Raw genomic sequence first — 19,371 nt, forward strand, 5'->3', positions numbered from 1 at the left:
AACGAACGACGGCTCACTTGACCGCAGTTAACGAGGCGGTGCGCGCTCCCGCGTGCGGAAATCAATTTCTGGCAGACAGTCACTTTTTGGCACGACACCTGGAACAGCTGATCTCACTAAGTTCGGCAGCAAAATACTTGACTCCGCCAGAAACGTCAAGCTTCCCTGAAAAAATAAGGAGGAAAATGAGGGGATGCAGAAGAAAGAAACCGAAGAAAGACGCTGCACAAAGAGAAAGTGAGAAAATGTAAGCCGCAACTCCCTTCGTTGATTATGGGCAACGTGAGGTTAATGTATAATAAAATGGACGAACTGACAGCTCTAGTGAGAGAGGAGAAAATCTTTGCTCAATGCAGTTTGATGTGTTTTACGGAGACCTGGCTGCATGACGTCATCCCAGACTCCAGCGTTAATACTGAGGACTTCAGCGCCGTGCGCATTAACATGTATAATAAAACTTTAGGTAGTAATTAGATGTGAGTGTAGAATCTTAAATATTAACAGTCATATTGTTGGTTCCAGCCAAAGAGCTTGTCCCATTCAGCCGCCGCGCCGCTGGAGGCGCTCCTGTGTTTTGATGTGGGTAATCACCTGCGTCTCATTTCCTGTCTGTAATGAGTAGATGAGACCCACCTGCCTGTATGAGTATTGAAGGCATGGCTTTGTTAGAACACATTGTTGGTGTGTACACGGTGGTGGTTAGAGGCTACGCCAATGTTACAGTAAAGAGAGTTTTCAATGCAGTGGAGTTTTTTTTATGTCTTGTTCCCTGTCAAGGTTTGTGAGTGTCTTGTGTTCATGTTTAGGTTTTGCCCGTAGTGTTACGGAGCGTTTTAGGTTCATGTAAGTGATAGTGTTTTCCTGCATTGCAGTGATTTTTAGTTCTTGCGTTTTGTGTTGGAGCGGAGTCCTGCTTTGCAGTGATTTCGTGTTTGATAAACGGATTGATGTTAACTGCTAATATCTGTGTGGGTCGTGCATTTGGGGTCTTCCCTCTCCCGGTTTCCCTGCGACCTGATCAGCCGGTTGCGGCCAGGTGTGCGTGTGAAGGGTTCCTCGCAGAGTGCTTTATTAGCGCCTCGTCCTCGGCTCAGTGAGAGCACGCTGGTCCTCGTGGCTCTGAGAGTCGTGGCTTCCTCGCTCGCCACTACTTCTCCCCCTTTGTTCTCAGTCAAACCCCGCCGGTTCGGAACCGACAGGGCGAAGTCTTAACAGAGCTGCCAAATGCCAAGTCTGTACCTGACACACATTTTTTGTTAAGGAATGGAAGGTTTCGACCTGATCCATAACTGCTTGTCAGTCTAATGTCCAATTATCTAACGGAAAATAAACGGTCCTGCTGAATGAGCCGTCACTATGTTTGAGGTGCGGGATTCGTGCGATACTTACGGTAACAGTGTGGCGGGGTCGTGTCGTACGCGGGAGCGCGCGCCGCCTCTTTTTAAGGCGTTTAGCTCGGTTTGTGTGGGACCACAGCTGCTTATTTTGGTTTCAAACTGCAGTAACTTGTAAAAATTGTCCGCTACACGTTTTCTAGTGGTCGTAGTGATGCCACTTCTTTTATATTTTGTGTATTTATTTTGTGTAAACGACGAAATAATGATCGTAATTCTCTTTAACTCTATGACGCTAGGACTCAATCTACGACCCAATATTGCAGCAACATGTTTGTTCACATCTTGTGTCTGATTGAAACTAAAACTTATTTTGCCACTTTTGATATCTGCATGAGACCAGTTAAACCAATAAGATGCTTTCACGTTGCCAAAACGTGACTATTAGAGCAAAAAACTTGATTAGAAGCTTAATTCTGCATTATTTTAAATATATTGAGCTCTGTTTTGTTATATTTCCAGATACAGAAAACAGCAATTCTCACGTCACATTGAGTGTTTTAGCTAAAATAAAAAGCTTTTAAAGTCCTTCACACAAACAACTTTTATTTTTATGTGGATGTTTGTTGTTTGTTTACAAAATCTACATAATTGACTGAAGCATCAGAATGTTTCATTGTGTGACTACAAACTTGTGACTGCGTCACCGTCATTCAAACCACTGGATGACATGACAATTAGTTCTGTTCTTTCTGCAACAACACAGACAGAACCAAACCTGGTTCACAGCCCCTTTTCTGAGGAAGATGTACAGGAACAAGTCAGCAACAGGATTGAGTTCAAGAAAAATGGCAGCAACTACAGGCATCTCATAACCACTAGAATGTACCAAAAAATAAACGATGCAAGGCAGGAACAGCAGTGTGTAAATCAGCAGCACCAGAACCAGAAGTCCAACTATTCTCCGCTTTTCCTCAGCACGAACACTGATGGAGGCAGACAAAGCTCTAAAGGTTCCAACCAGGAAGAACACGAGCAGAGGAAGAGGGAGGAGGAAGAGGACGACAGTAATATTAAGAAACAAATCAATCTGCTCGTTTAAACCCATGACTATGCTAAAGACTAAGTAAAACAGAGGAAGAGTCCAGACCGCAGCGCAGAGCAGCAGGCACATCTTGACTGGTCGTTTGGTTCGGTACCACAGCGGCCAGACGATGAGCAAATACCTGGAACACAGAGACACAGCAGACGATGGTCACCACCATCATCTAGTGATGAAATGATGGACACACGTTCTACATGTACAGAAGTTACCTTTCCAGAGCGATGCACAGCATGAAGCCCACACTGGCCACCAGACCAATAGTGTACGCGAACGCACTAATTGAAAGGACAATTCCATCTCCTGTCATCATAAGGGTCAGGGCACAGAGCTGAATGATGTCAGACACCAGGAGGTTGATGACGAAGATCGGAGCAACGTTGTCTTTCTTCACCTGCAGATTTAATGTTGTTTATGTTGCATTAACTGGACTTTTATTTCAGACGTGGCTTAGTTTTATTATCAGTCAGTTCTAACTTGTTCAGGATGAAGAAAACAGCACCAGCTCAGACTTAAGGGTCTTTAACAGTGAACTGAGCAACTGTCAACATGAAGTAAATGACGTAACAGACGAACCAGAGAGGAAACAGCATAGATGGCGACGGGCGTCAGGACGAGGCCGACGATGGCGATTGACAATGTTGAAACTTCTAGTATTCTATAATAACGCTCAACTTCTGTTTGATTACCAACGTCATGGATGCTTTTGTCGTCAGTGTCCATCAATGTGTCGTTAACGCTGCTCAGATTCATTCTTCACAGAGAACCTGGAACAGAACAGAGTTTAATACAGTGTCAGTAAAGTTCTAGTAGAACGGTTCATTTGTCCAGTAAGTGAAGCCTGAACATGATCCAATGTCTCACACACAGTTCCAGTAACTCAGGTTTCTGCTCTACTGAGAGACGAGGAGGGAACGGAACCAGACTCCTCCTGGACTCAACTAGAACTAATGGATGTGCTGAACATACTGAAGTCACAACGACACTTTGTCCTTTGGCTCAAACACACACTCAATACCCAGGAAATGTAAGATGTGGACCTGCAGAGCAAACGGAGCTGAGATGAGGTCAGAACCCACAGTGATCATGACACAGAACCAGGGAACTGACCCCTGGAGGCTTCAAGCTCACAGTCAACGCTACCGACTGAAGCTGGAGCCGGATCAGCGGCTCAGACCCAACGTGGAGCTGCTGATGGACCGACACCTGCTGCAGGATCAAACCCGGTCAGACTCTGAACACAGATGTGAAGCGGGAACGTTACCTTGGAACGACGCAGGACGAGCAGTGATGAAGTGTCAGGCTGCTGCTTTATGATGTCTGTGTGACACCAGAGTCACGATTTGAATGTTCTTCATGTGGGAGTATCTCACAATTTAACCACTGCAAACAAAGATAACGTGTCAAGTGGAATTAAAGATCTGTGTGCAAGATGTTTGTGCAAGACTCTAGCCTCCTCACACATCACTTCATCAGTCACGACATGTGGCACTTTATGAGACGTGCATGGTTACGGTTTAGACAGATAAACTTCAGTAAATATCTGCTCACATTCAGCCAAAACGTCGCTGATGCTGCAGTTGGAGCCAAACCAAAGTGAAGCAGCGTCTCTGAGACTCTGCAGGTTGGTTCCAGGTTCCTTTTCCATCCATCACTCTCACACACACACAAAGAACCATGTCTGTTTTTTTGCCAGAACCAGTCCCACAGTGTTTCGGTCTAAGTCCCACTTTAACCTGTAACCTCCAAATGGGCCCTGAAATAACTGAAAACTGACAAAAGTAGTAATAAAATCATAAATCAGAAATGCTTTATTGCCAGGTCCTGTAGAGGACACTTTACACAACTAGGGATTTGTCTTGATGTTAGCAGAGGCACTTTACTTTTTGCATCACACCTTCGTGGCATTGATCTCCCCAGCTGGTTTTTAGTTTGTTGATGTGCACGATAAACATCCATGTTTTTTATTTGCTTTCATTATAAGTAAATTTTCGTTTATTTTAATAATAAATCTCACAATAGACAACTCTCTCATCTGCCTCCTAATGGAAAATTTCCACCACAGTTTTGGCGTCTACGAACAGGATCTGCTGCAGGTGTGACCAGGGACAATAGTCCTGAGGTTTAGGGTCGCTCAGCCTCCAAACCTCTACAGACATTGGGAGCGACATTCAGAGCTGGGAGGACTGCTCACCCGTGTGGATCGCCTCTGACAAGATCCATCCATTTTCCAAGCCGCTGATTCCCATATGGTCGCGGGGGTGCTGGAGCAGGGTACACCCTGGACGGGTCACCAGTCCATCGCAGGGCAACACAGAGACATACAACCATTCACACACACACTCAAAACTACAGGCAGTGGAGACTGGCAACCTGTGGGAGGAAGACTGTGGAAGGAAGCCGGAGAACCTAGAGAGAACCCACGCAAACACGGGGAGAACGTGCAAACTCCACACAGCCACCTCCCGGAACCGAACCCAGAACCTTCTCGCTGTGAGGCGGCGGTGCTCCGAGAATCGAACCCACCGTGCTGTCCAACAAACTCAAATTCAAACTCAAATCTTAACTTGGCAGGGTGAGCTCCATCTGCCGTCCTTTTCATGTGAAGTGGAAGACGGTACCGCAAACACACACACACACACACACACACACACAATGAAAAAACGCGCTTACAGCTGATACACGCTCAACTGATCCAAATCTTTGCTCAACTGATCCAAATTCATGCTCATCTGCTTATCGCAATGAAGAATCACTTTTTGCTCAAAACATCCCACAGAGTGATTTTAAAATGATGACAAACAGCTAAATGATAACTGCTGCATGACTTTGCAGTCTGATGGGTTTCAATTTGCAACAAATTCAGTAATAAAACCCTCCATGTCTCAAAGGATTTGTGCACACTGTAGGTTTGTCTGAACAGAATATAGGAAAACAAAACCAGACTACAGAAGAAAAGACAGACAAACAGACTATAGAAAGACTGAAACCGACTGAAACAGACTATTAATGACTATTAAAGGGGAAGACGACTATTAGAGAGAAGTAATAATAATTACTGAACGTACCAGACTAATAAAGAAAAACTTTAAAACAAGATTGTTTCACTGTCAACATCTGACAGCAAGACACCTTAACACTCATTTTTGCTTTGAAACTTATGCCTAGTTAAATTATTAGGAAGAGATCTGATGTGTAGTTTAGGTATTTGATTGATTTCCACTCCAAAATGAGTGCAGGTTACGTCTACAGACATTAAATAAATAATTCCTCTTTTGTTGGTGTTAACTTTAGCTCAGCTGTACTCTGAGTACTCTGTACTCACTGACTGCTGAGGGGGGGCTGTAACTGAGGCCCTCACACAGGCTGCATCACAGCTTGTTTCCCCATGTGATACGACCTCCAGAGACGCATCTGACCTGTCCTGTACAGCACATGTGTCTTCTGGTCCTGATGAGAGGTTTGAAGAGTTATGATTTCACACACACACACAGACAAACTGACCTCAACTTCACTCTTTTGGGATGAACACAGGTCTGCGCTTGCGATTTTTTTTACAGTTGAACAAAAAGATTTTTGATGTTTACAGTATTCCACAGTACCACACGTCCGTTTATGAAAACATGATGGAGACAGATGTAGCAATCCACGTCCGGACTGAGGTAACCTGACCTACATGTGAACTTAACTCCCTCCTTTGAAGAGCCCCTACGTCCCTTTAGTCCCCAGAGATAAGGGACCCTGAACCTTTCTCCACAACAGGAGACTGGCTTCTATCACCACAGGCACCAATTGACGCCAACATCTCAAAGGTCCATATCAAAGAACCATGAGTCCACTTTGTTGATCTACCTGTAAATCCCTCAGGATTCTACCTCTGCTTATCATGCCAAAAGGAGAGGCTGTCACATTTATTACCAAGAAGCTGTCTCTCCCAGAACTGGGACCACCAGCCATAAAATGTGGAATGTGCTCATCAAAGAGAACGAGAGACTTCATTTGGACACAGGTTCTGGTTCAGATGCACCAGAACTTTCAACTTCCATGAAACTGATGTCATTGTATTCTGTGGACAAAATGTTTTCATTTGATATTAGATTGGTTTCTGTGTGATGTTCAATGCCTGATCTACAGATTTGCCAGGAAATTCTTAAAGTTACAAAGTGACTTCAACTCATTACCATGCTTTCCTTTGTGTGTAGGCACAAAGTTGAAATAGAGAGACTCACCTTCTTTACTTCTTTTAATCTGTGCAACATACACATGGACTATGTCCACCAGCTACAATTCGGTATCCTCATTATTGTATTACATTTTTAAGTGTTACAATTGTTTAATTAGTAATGTCCAGATTAGGTCATTTATAATTTGATTTTGCTTGCATTTATTATCCGTGTATGTTTTAGTGTTTACTGGGTGTTGCATAAGACAAGACCAGGCATCATGAATAACATTTAATTTGTTACAGCATTGTAAGAGACTACATATCTATGGGGTGCCAAATGTAAAAGGAGCACCTATAACTAGTTTTCTCACATTTAACTAAATGACACAACATGTTTTCTCACATTTAGTTAAATGTGCAAAATGTTAAATGTAAATGTTAAATGTAAATGTTAAATGTAAATGTTAAATGTTAAATGTAAATGTTAAATGTAAATGTTAAATGCTAAATGTTAAATGTAAATGTTAAATGTTAAATGTAAATGTTAAATGCTAAATGTTAAATGTAAATGTTAAATGTAAATGTTAAATGTAAATGTTAAATGTTAAATGTAAATGTTAAATGTTAAATGTAAATGTTAAATGTTAAATGTAAATGTTAAATGTTGGCCGAGTGTAAAACTGAATATTCATGAATGGGCAAGTAGACTCCATCCCTACCCTCAAACAGCGCTGGTCTCAGATCAGAGACGCGAACTCAATCACCTCAAACAGTGCGCGCAAACCCCGCCCACATCTGATCTGGAAACTTTTGTTTTTAGCCTGGACGTAACTTCGACTAGCTAGTATAGTTAGCCAACTAATTCTCCACCGGCGCCACAGAAATATTCTTTTTAAACCTACTTGACTTCTCATTAATGGTGTTTACGACAGAACGGCAGTTTGAAGCGGAGCCTCAGCCCGCACAACTGCCGTTACAGCCCGTTCAATCTCCCCCAACGGGAGGGAGTCGGAGCTGGCGGCCATGATGGCTTCGACTTCAAGCTTCTCTCCAGTATTTTCGTGCACCGATCCAGAGTCAGATGTGGGCGGAGCTATGCGTACTGTTTGACGTGTTTGAGTTCGCGTCTCTGATTTGAGACCAGCGCTGTTTGAGGGTAGGGATGGAGTCTTGCCCATTCATGAATATTCAGTTTTACACTCGGCCAACATTTAACATTTACATTTAACATTTACATTTAACATTTAACATTTAGATTTAACATTTAACATTTAACATTTACATTTAACATTTACATTTAACATTTAACATTTATATTTAACATTTAACATTTACATTTAACATTTAACATTTACATTTAACATTTAACATTTATATTTAACAATTAACATTTAGATTTAACATTTAACATTTACATTTATATTTAACATTTACATTTAGACTTTTGCACATTTAACTAAATGTGAGAAAACATGTTGTGTCATTTAGTTAAATGTGAGAAAACTAGTTATAGGTTCTACTTTTACATTTGGCACCCCATACATATCAGACCTTAAGATTCTATGCATTTAATGTTGCTGGTTAACCATTCTGACTTCTCTGCTCATTTTAGTGTCAAAGTGATCATTACATGCTTATTGTGTTATGGTGTGATGGAACTTTGAGCTGGATGAAAAGAGGAAAGCTTAGTAATCCCAGGTTTAGGAGCGATCCAAATCAAATAGTTTGATTCCTGATCTGAAGAGGCGGAACTCTTCACCACTGGTTGAAGTCATTTCTCCGCCCTGCAGTGACCACTGCCCCAGGGGTATTTAAACCAGTGACACCCTAGTGGAATCGGATTTCCCTCTATCTTCAAACTTCTTTCACTTTTTCTTTTTGCGTCGCATTACTTTTCTCTAATTTTCCTTTGTCCTTAAATTTTGTAAACCTAAGTTAAACTCAGAAACACGAACGAACAACGATTTTTGTAACGTTAGAAAGTCATCAAGAAACTCCGCGAAACTGAAACTATTACAACCAGTCCTTAATTGACTCGCAATTTTTGATCGAACTAATTAAATTAGATTCCAGCCCGTTTGCTTTTGGGCTAGTTTAAGTAGCGCTGACGCTTTGAAACACCTTGGAAGTCCAGCCTGGCTGACTGTTACTTTGCTGAACCCGAGCCGTCATCATCAATCGCGGGCGACGATTCCTGCCCCAGAGGCCGTGGCACCTGGACCAGAGAGGGCACGCCTGCTCAACCACCGGTAACGGGAGACGCTGCACAGCGGCTACAGCTCCAAACTAAGGCAAGACGAACATCTCTAATCCTCTGAGAAGTCTGGTGTTTCTCAAAGCGCTAAAATTGAACATTCTAAATTGATTAGTTATCCTTAGATTCGAACTAGTTAGAGACAAATACTCTTTTCGCTTGATCAAAGCCATCACACACTCAGGTCTTGACCATTCTTTGGGTTTTCACTCATTGATTCATTCACTGTTCATCATCCCATTTTGATCGTTCTCTCATTTTCTGTTCTGTTTATTTGAGTATTTCCATATTATGTTATTCATATATCCAGTAGTGTTAGATTAATAAAACGTTAAAAGGAATGTGGTTTTGTGTGCATTGCTCTTCAGATTTAAGCAGAGGTCACTGAACCGCGACAAGAATTCACGGCATAAGAGACTGATTTGGTTTTATCACAAGAAAGTGGTTATTGTTGTTCATGAGTGGTAACTCATTGAATTGATATCTGGCGTTGACTAGATTGATACAAGCGTGGTTTCAGCTTTAAAACAAACCTGGTGCCCCAACTTCGAGGTATATTAATGTTTTGCATTAATATCAAACTATTAATAATTTGAATCCGCTACATATTATTGGTGCCGCCCGTGTGAGGCGCTATTTCATACCTTTGCTTGTCTGAGAACGTTGCGAACCATAGTTCGGTTGAATAGAATCAGTTGTTGGTGCATTTCTTGTTTGACTTTTGAAAAAGCTTGATCTGAAGCTTAGTTGGTTTACAATAAAACGAGTGGACACGGCCGTGCGCTGTGGAGTGTTGTTGTTTAAGTCCGCGCCGCGCAAGTCCTCCAGCTGAGAGGGGCGCGCAGATTATTAAGCGTTGCTGACGAAGTCAGAAATACGTAGAAGAAGAATATTGTTTTGATTGAAGCGTGTTTGCAAACATTGTTATAACTGAGCGTCGCCGTACGCTTGTGTGAAATTAAAGGCCTTGTTGGCGAGTTCCTTGGTTGCTGCGTGTTCCAGAACTACGGGCTGCGCCCTGGATTAAGTCGATTCTCTGCATGTTCCAGTTAATTCACCTCTGATCCAGACCTTCCCTTTAGAGCAGCTGGATTAGCTACCCAGCTCCCTATAAACTGTTCAAATAAACCGTTTGACAGGGGAAGAGTGACGTTTATTGCCCATTATCTTGGTGAGTCATACGGACTCTATTGTTATTGAAGAAAACCGGTTAAATAGTGAAAACATTGAAGTTGCCCACTGTGCAATGCCAAGTGGGAAATAAATAATCCGAAGTTTTTAAGACTTGATACTGTTGAGTTCAAACGTTGAAATGTTGCTAGGCCTTGGAGCCCAAAGCGTGTAGCCGCCGTGCTAAACTTAAGAGTATGAACTAAGCGCTGTGACCTGCAGCCAGAGCGCAACTGACCTAAAACTTTACCTGCAGCGAGCGCCTTTCAAGGGGCGTCCCCAAAAGTTGTCGGTGCTGACGTCACCGTCTTACAGCGCCTCCCAGTCGAGAGCGCCCTGTCGTCCTTAAACGGAATTAAAATCCGAGTGATACTCTCTCTGCCTCCACCCAGTGGCCGATTTGGTTAACTGAGTCAGAAAGCAGGCATTCCAGCAGAGTAGCCCCTGTGCATCTCAGAGTTGGATCTAAATAGCCTTAATTGTTAACAAACGTTGTTTTGCTTATGACTAGTCACAATTAATCCTATTTACTCACTTTGGATTGAATCCTCAAGCTTGCTCTTCAGTCGGCTCCTACTTTGGGTCTTCCTGATCTGTAATGTAACTGTAGCTTATTTTCCTGCTTCACCTGGCGGCTGCTGAACGTCGACGGTGTCTATGAGCGGTGGCTGCAGCAGAGAAAGCCGCGCTGACTTCACATGACGTTGTTGACTACTCTGAAGTCACCGTGTTGGTTCCTCGTACTGTGTCTTTGGTCTTTTAGGAATAGAAAACATCACATCTTTCTACAGCCCGATGGCTTAGATACAACACCACCTTACTCAATGCTGAACATTACTATCAAAAGGTGCCATGTGTTTAACCCAGCCACTATTCTTCCAGGCCCTGACGATGGCGTGCCTTAGACTGTGTTGATGGCGCCGCCTCTAGAGACCCTGCTTCAGGCCAATGTCAGGTTAAGTATGCAGTCTTCACTCCTCATGCCGTCTTGACGTCTGGCTCTTTGCTATGACACTACTCTGCTCAGGTTGCAGAGTTGATCGCCTTGACTGAAGCTAGTTACCATCTACAGAGTCCACAGATGCTTGTCACACTTTGGTGCTCTGTGGAATCATAGGAAGTCTTTTAAGTCTGATTGCAAACCTACTGTATCTAACATCAAGGTTGCTGCTTTTCTGGACGTTGTTCTGCCACCTACAGCCAATGCTGTTTGTAACTATCCGACTCACACCATCAGTGATAACATTGTTTGTGCCGACCTGCAGCTGCTGACACTGCTGCAGAGGTCGCTGCCCGGCAACTCCTCTCTCTCCCCATCCTTGTTTCCTCTCTTCATCCTCGTTTCCTCTCCAACTCTCTCTACCCTCTTCTTCCTCATCTCTCCCTGTGCTTTAAGCATTTTCTACCTCACAGGAACGCAGACTCTGGCAGACGACTGGTTCCACCTGTAGCCATGGAGTCTGGTTTGAGCCTGATGGCAAACCGTGCCGCCCAAACACTTTTTCCCCATAATTCACATTTACCAACAGGTGAAAACAGGCGACAGGACCACTACACCATCCAACCAGGGGACTGGGTGACCTTTAAGGAGTTCAGGAGGAAACGCTGGACTTGGATCCACTCCATCCACTGCAGGAGGGCCTCAGATCCGACAGACGACCCTCTGTCTACACCGCACAGAAAACCCACCAGAGGTGAGGAGACATGAGATGGACGACCCCTTGGACACGTGTAGACTCTTCACATCACAGGCGTGACAGTGACTCAGACGACATTGGGAGGGAAACCTGGCAGTGATAGCAAATCCCAAGTGTCTCTGTGATCAGCTGGTCCCAACCTGAAGGACCCCAACGAACAATCAATGTGTCAACACACAGGTTGGAAACAATCAAACGTTACTGTTCAACAGGACAAAGCAGATTCTTATGAGACATCAATTGTTATCATAATGACACTGAGTTTAAATATCCTAAGGTTGACTTAGTGTTTAATTTGCTCACAATCACTTTATTCACTGCTACAATTAGTTATTGTCCTTGATCTACAGATGATAGTGTAGTATATTTATGTATCATATTATGTACTGTATTATTTTATATGTAATCAACTATCTGTTCTGGTTATGTTAAGGTGCAGGTGCTGTTCCATAACTCGTAACTTGTATTTTGGCAAAATCATTGTCTAAGGAATGTCTGGGATAGACTCCAAAAAACAGACATTTACTTTTGAGTAAATACTTTTTGATACCACTGGTATCAGGCCAGATACAGAATTGGCGTCACTCAAGGCAAAGATGAGCCACGTCTGAAGCCGACAGTTGTCCGGGCTGACCGTCTGGACACACGACCGTCGTCACCGCAGGTAAGAGCACTTAAGTGGGAGAGGGAGAGGAGGAAAGAGAGTAGGAGGGCGGGGAGTGAGTGTGATAATTGGAAATTTCTTCAGTGAAAGTGACCCGCATGATCTGCATGTAGTTAGATCACTGCGGGCTGGGTGTTAGATGAGGAATTAGTGTGTGTGGGTGACGGATGGGTAAATGAGGTGTCTGATGGACTTCCTCTGCTCGTCAAAGGGGCAAAGCCTCAAAATCTGCCCTGGCCTTCAAGACCAGATCAGAATGATCTGAATGACACTGTGGGACTTTGCAACTTGTCACTGGAACAAATAACTGACTGTTATTCATGCTGTTGAGCTGCGTCAGAAGCAGGCAGAGAAAGAAGCAACACGCCAGCAGCGGCGAAAAGAGGGGGAGAAAAGAGAGACAGGGATGGTGTCTGCTCAACCAGCTAGCCTGCCTCAGCCCCCACCTACACCACCAGGCATGGCCACACCTCAGGTGATGTACATTCTACCAGGAGGGTGGACAAGACGACCTCCTATGAGGAGAGGAGGGACTCCTCCAGGCCAAGGAGCAGGACGAGGCTGCTGTGGGAAAACTGTGAAATGCTTCCAATGTGGGAGGTGTCAGAACGTCAAAGGCAGCGGACCCACATGCACGGCACAGACAGACTGGGGTATGGAAACAAAAGGAATTTATTCCAAAGCTCAGGCAGGGTCATACACAGGTAAGCAGACAGTTGGAGAGAAGGCTGAAGTCGAAGCCATCATGGCCGCCAGCTCCGACTCCCTCCCGTTGGGGGAGATTGAACGGGCTGTAACGGCAGGTGTGCGGGCTGAGGCTCAGCTTCAAACTGCCGTTCTGTCGTAAACACCATTAATGAGGAGTCAAGTAGGTTTAAAAAGAATATTTCTGTGGCGCCGGTGGAGAATTAGTTAATTTAACATTTAACATTTAACATTTACATTTAGACTTTTGCACATTTAACTAAATGTGAGAAAACATGTTGTGTCATTTAGTTAAATGTGAGAAAACTAGTTATAGGTGCTCCTTTTACATTTGGCACCCCATAGGGAACAGCTGATCTCACTAAGTTCGGCAGCAAAACACCTCCACCAGAAACGTCAAGCTTCCCTCAAGAAATAATGAGAAAAACGAGGGGATCCAGAGGAGGCAAAAAGTTCGTGGAGGAAACAAAGACCGAAGAAAGACGCTGCGCAAAGAGAAAGTGAGAAAATATAAGCCGCGTCTCCCTTCGTTGATTATGGGCAACGTGAGGTTAATGTATAATAAAATGGACGAACTGACAGCTCTAGTGAGAAAGGAGAAAATCTTTAGCCCAATGCAGTTTGGTGTGTTTTACGGAGACCTGGCTGCATGACGTCATCCCAGACTCCAGCGTTAACATTGACGGGTTCAGTGCCGCGCGCTTTGACAGAGACTGTTGTGAGTCAGCTTACAGACAGCCAGAGGGCACTCTGGCTCACGTGGCATTAAGGCCCTCTTGGTTGGTTCTTTGTTTTTTCATTTCCTGTCATGTCATGTCCTGTTATTAGGTTAATTAGAATCACCTGTTTTAGTAAGTATTTAAGTTTCTGGTTTGGGCACAGTCTTTGTTGGTGCATACTTGTTACTTGTTACGTATTCCTTGTTACGTGTTGCAGTGTCGTCGTGCTCTTGTCCTCTGTCCAGGTTTGTGTGTTTGTTCACTGTTTGCGTTGGATACTGTTGGTTGCATGTTTTGTGTTTTAGTATGGCTACTTAGTTTCCTGCTCTGCAGTGATCTTTTGTTTTACCTGTGAGTTATATGTGTTAGTTTGCATTTTTTGTTTCTGGCTTATCCTGCAGTCGCAGCGTCCTTAGTTTGTATTGTTCTCAGTCTGTATGTTCTATTTATTTATTAAAGCACTTATTGTCAGTCCTGTCTGTGGGTCGTGCATTTGGGTCCTCCCTCCAGTATAGTTTGAAGGCCTTTGTAGCCTGTGCCCCACTCATAGTGAGTGTGTTTTAAAATACCGTTCAGTCCAGTTTGACCCTCGCCTGTAACAGAGACAGTGTGGGGACCGGGAGGAAGCGATGGGTGGTGGTGGCCGTTTTAATTATCAATGAGTGGTTCCATCCTGGACAAAGAGCGGATCTGCAGCCTTGACATCAAACTGACATCGAACTCCATCCATATTATTTACCCAGAGAGTTTCCACACGTTATCCTCATCGCTGTTTATGTCCCACCCTCCGCGAACGCTGCCGCGGCGTGTGACGTCATACAGACGGCCGTCTCTAACCTGCAGTCCAGAAGTCCAGACGCTTTCTTTAAGATCTCCGGTGGCTTTAATCACACCAGCCGCGACAAGTCACTTCCTACATTCACCCAGTTTGCAAGCTGTTCCACCAGAGGTGGGAAGACATTGGACCTGATGTACGCTAATGTTAAGATGCCTACTCCTCCACTGCCCTCCAACCTCTGGGAAAGTCGGACCACAATGTGATTCATCTTCTGCCACAACACACATCAGGTTCAAAGGCTGCCTGACACCATTAAAACTATGCTTTAAAGACCCTGACTGGGAGGCTCTCTGTGAACCTCGTGGTTGATGGACTGACAGACTGCATCACAGAATATATAAATTTCTGCGTGGACACCCATGTACCTGATAACACTTTTCGCTGCTTTCCTAACAACAACCAGGGGTCACTCGTGACATCAAAGCCACGCTGAATGAAAAGAAGGAAGCATTCAGGTCAGGGGACAGGGAGACAGCTAGGAGTGTCCAGACAGAGCTGTCAGTCAAAACCAGGGAGGGGAAAGAGGCTCACAGGAAGAAACTGGAACACAGACTTCAGAAGTGTGGAGGGACACGAGGACCATCACTGGCTACAAGTCCAGTAGCCAGGTGACTAAGGGTCAAAGGACAGTGCTAATAACCTCTTTAACAGATTCCAGGTTGGGCCCATAAACCCCCCGCTGCCCACGATAGGCCCCCCCTCACATCACCCACTGGGCTCATCCACCCCCACCTCCCACACAATCACAGCAGATCAGGTGAGAAAGGAGCTGAACAAGCTTCATCCAACAAAGGCTGCAGGACCTGATGGAATCAGCCCAAGGCTGCTGAAAGTCTGTGCTCCCAGCTTTGTGGTGTCCTCCAACACATCTTCAACCTGAGCCTGCAGCTGGAGAGAGTTCCTCTTGGGTGGAAAAAGTCGTGCATTGTGCCAGTGAAAACGACGCCACGTCCCAGAGTCTTCAACGACCACAGACCCGTGGCTCTGACCTCTCACTTCATGAAGACTTTTCAGAGGCTGATCCTCCCTGCATTCTCTGGTCCAACCCTCAGTCGACCCCCTCCAGTTTGCACATAAACTTCATCCAGGAGTGGATGACGCCATCACACATCTGCTCCATCGCACCTACAACCACCTGGACACACCTGGCGCCTCAGTGAGGATCATGATCTTTGATTTCTCCGGTGACACGTTTTCAGTAAGTCCATGGTTTTTGACTTGTGCCTCAATGATCGTGCACAACAACAAACCAAAAAACCAACTGGGGAGATCAGTGCACACACCACAAAGGTGTGATGCAAAGATGCCCACGATCCTCAAGTTGGTTCTGCCTTTTAACCCCTCTGTCCGACTACGGTGGAACGTCTGTGTAGCCCAATCAGACTGCATGCAGCATCTCATCCCTGTCGCCGTGTGTGGAAATGTTTACATTCTCACACCTGCATCACTGGAGTCTGACTATCAGAGAGGAAGGAGCACCAAGTCTCAACAGACAGAGACACAACTCCCCGACCTTGGGTTTGGGAGCTAGAGTCCAGAGTCTATCAGGCAGAGACAACCATTGAACAATCTAGGTGAAATGTCAAATACATAAAACAGAGGTAGGACAAAACATACGATATTAATTGCGGAACATAAGTCATGAATCATCAATGAACTAGAAAAAGTAATTTCTCGAGAAATTACGTGGGAGAGCTGATCTGCTGCCGCAATGATGACAAACGCTGATTAAGCTGCTGACGTCAAAAAGTTGACTACGTCCAAAAGTTGACTACGGCAAAACGATGAAAATGAGAAAATGTTGACAAAGATTAAAACGATGACAAAAGATGGCGGTTAAGAAGATGATGATTAAAAAGATGACCAAGGTCATACTAAGACAAGATTAAACTATGACAATAATTCAAAAGTTGACCAAGGTAAAAAGATGTCAAAGATTAAAAAGTTGACCAAGGTGCATTGTTGACAATCATAAATAAGCTGACTAGCTTTTTGATTTGAAGAAAGTTTTTGTAAATAATTACTTAACTGTGAAATAGTTTAATAACTAGTAAAAATTTACCAGTCAGAAGCAAAAATCTTGCCATTTAAGGTAATAAATTACATTGGTGCTTTTATTTTGAAAGGATTTAGAGGTTGTGTGTGAGCGATTACTAAACTAGAAAATAGTCATTAGATAGTCATAATTTATCATTCAATAGCAAGAACAGCACTATTAAATCTAAAGATTTAGATTAAGCCCTTTCAGAATAAAAGCACCCTAATAAGTGTGAGTGTTTATTTACTGAACTAAAATAGTCTCATTAACGTTTGGTTAGTATTCATAACCAGAAACTTTCTAATCAATCTTGCCATTAAAGGTAATAAATTGTAATTGGTGGTTTTATTTTGAAAGGATTTATAGGAAATGTGTGGGGCTAATAGCATAACTGTCAATTAGTCTTTAAATAATCATAATTACCCATTCAAAGGCAAAAACAGTGCAGCTAAAGCTAACAATTGGCATTGGTGCTTTTATTTTGAAAGGGTGTAGAGGAAGCATGTGTGGGTAATTGCTAAACTATTAATCTATCTTTAAATAGTCATAATTACCCATCTAAAAGCAGAAATATTGCTGTTAAAGCTAATTATTTGGCTTGGTGCTTTTATTTTGAAAGGATTTAGAGGAAGTGTGTGCTTAATTACTACACAATCCAATAGTGTAGTTGAGTAATCAGTAATAAGCATGGAACTGCTGTCTACACTGAGCATCAGCAGTTTGACCTGTCAGTGAAATCTGCAGCTGCGCCGTCGCCATGGAGACAAAAGGCGGGAAAATCAGGCTCACTCTGCTCTGTAAAAGCAGAGTTTCACCCCTGTATAAACAGGCTTGTTCCAGCTAAACCATAATAGTTATCACAAAAATAATTTCATTTTACGAGTCCCAAGGCTTCAATGAGTAAATGGTGTGAATTTTATGTTTAAGGACAAAAGCTTGTAGCCACAGTGACAATTTCAAAATATGTCTCCTCTGTTTTTCTCCTCAGACGTCTGCCATAAATTATCATTAGAGTCTATGGGAGAATTTCAGGATGTCTCTGCGCTTTGAGGTTGATAGCAACTAAAGTATAGGTCTGAGGGTATATCCAGACACATCATTAGAAAGACGACAATTATGACTACGATTTAGTGAAGTAATTACGTTGATAGAGTAAAAATTGTGGCTGTAGTGACAAGTTAGAGACAGAAGTTCTGTCTTAAAAAAGCGCACCTTCTCACTGTAGCTGTGACATCACACACTCTAGCAGACGCAATACACACTAATGGAAAAGCTGAAAATTTAACAAATACCACACCATATTTAAACGCTCACGAGTCGAAAAGTATAGAAGATACGACAACGCTGATTTACAAGGAGAAAGTTGAACGATGATAGACGCTTTTGAAGTTAAAATGACGTTTCTACGCTACAGTATGACGATGATAGACGCTGATGAAAAGAGGGAAGTTGACAAAAAGTTGAACGATGATTCCCATAGACGACCATTATTAAAAAACGATGAAAAAAGTTGAATAACGTTAAAAGTTGAAAAGCTGAAAACATAAAAAAATAAAAAGAAAGAGAAAGAAAAGAAAAATAATAATAAAGACTGAAGATAACAATAGTGTGAGAGCTGTTAAGCTCTCCCACTAATAATAAACTGCATAGAATAAGACTACACCCTACATGCTGTAGCTGAGAGGAGGATGCTTGTCAAACTGTGAATTTGAGCGTGTGTAGATGTGTTACCATTCTTATTTTTAGTCCCCCTTCAGCTTGACAGCGAGTGTGCAAAATATTTTCTCTCTGGGACTAATAAAGATTTTTGAATCTTGAAATATAAGATGGTGCCTTATGTTGTGTAATTTAGACTGAGACTGGCTGGATGTAAAATTGGAGCTGACTAATATTTATCACACACACACACACACACACACACACACACACACACACACACACACACACACACACACACACACACACACACACACATGTGCAACACACACACATGCACCACACAAGGATCCATTTACTAAACTGTTGCTTCTGGACATAAAGCTCATGAATAAATAGAATTCCGCCCAGACGTAACAATGAACGATTTTAATTATCATTTTACCTTTAGTGACAACATCAAGTATAACTATTTGTGAATATGAATATAAATAATATATATTTTAGTTAGTCAATATCATATGTCATATTGTTACAGTAACAGTCATATTGTTGGTTCCACCCAAAGAGCTGCCAAATTACAAGTCTGTACCTGACACACAATTTCTTTGTCAAGCAATGAAAGGTTTCTCGACCTGATCCATCACTTCTTGTCAGTCTAATGTCCAATTATCTAACTGTAAGTAAACGATCCCTGCTGACGGCACCGCGTGTCTCCTCAAGACCGGTTCGAGACCGCAATCGAAATGAGCCGTCGCTATGGTTGAGTTGCGCGATTCGTGCGATACTTACGGTAACAGTGTGGCGGTGTCGTGCCTTACGCGGGAGCGCGCGCCGCCTCGTTACGGCGTTTAGCTGTTTGTGTGGGACCACAGCTGCTTATTCCTGGTTCAAACTGCCATAACTTGTACATATTGTCCGCTACACGTTTTCTAGTGGTCGTAATGATGTGACCTCTTTTAGATTTTGTGTAAACGACCGAATAATGATCGTAATTCTCTTTAAGTCTGTGACGACGAACTACGACCC

At 43.2% G+C, this 19,371-nt stretch overlaps 1 protein-coding gene across 1 annotated transcript; it reads right to left on the reverse strand.

Annotated features, from left to right (window-relative positions):
- Window positions 1-1,920: 1,920 nt before the first annotated feature.
- LOC114856361 (psychosine receptor-like) lies at window positions 1,921-8,140 on the reverse strand. The gene is made up of 3 exons (XM_055509237.1): window positions 3,013-8,140; window positions 2,649-2,830; window positions 1,921-2,560 (listed from the first exon to the last, which is right to left on the reverse strand). The coding sequence occupies exons 1-3, from the start codon at window positions 3,187-3,189 to the stop codon at window positions 2,044-2,046; spliced, it is 876 nt and encodes a 291-aa protein (XP_055365212.1). The 5' UTR covers window positions 3,190-8,140; the 3' UTR covers window positions 1,921-2,043.
- Between the last annotated feature and the right edge of the window lie 11,231 nt (window positions 8,141-19,371).

This window comes from Betta splendens, chromosome 5, assembly GCF_900634795.4.
Source record: "Betta splendens chromosome 5, fBetSpl5.4, whole genome shotgun sequence".
NCBI classification, from domain to species: domain Eukaryota; kingdom Metazoa; phylum Chordata; class Actinopteri; order Anabantiformes; family Osphronemidae; genus Betta; species Betta splendens.

What these genes read in the sequence shown, in the direction of transcription:
- LOC114856361 (XM_055509237.1), bottom strand. Translation starts at nt 3,189, where the DNA reads ATGAATCTGAGCAGCGTTAACGACACATTGATGGACACTGACGACAAA. An exon ending in TCTATGCTGTTTCCTCTCTG is followed by an intron (nt 2,831 to 3,012) that starts GTTCGTCTGTTA and finishes TTAAATCTGCAG; the next exon opens with GTGAAGAAAGACAACGTTGC. An exon ending in CTGTGCATCGCTCTGGAAAG is followed by an intron (nt 2,561 to 2,648) that starts GTAACTTCTGTA and finishes TCTGTGTTCCAG; the next exon opens with GTATTTGCTCATCGTCTGGC.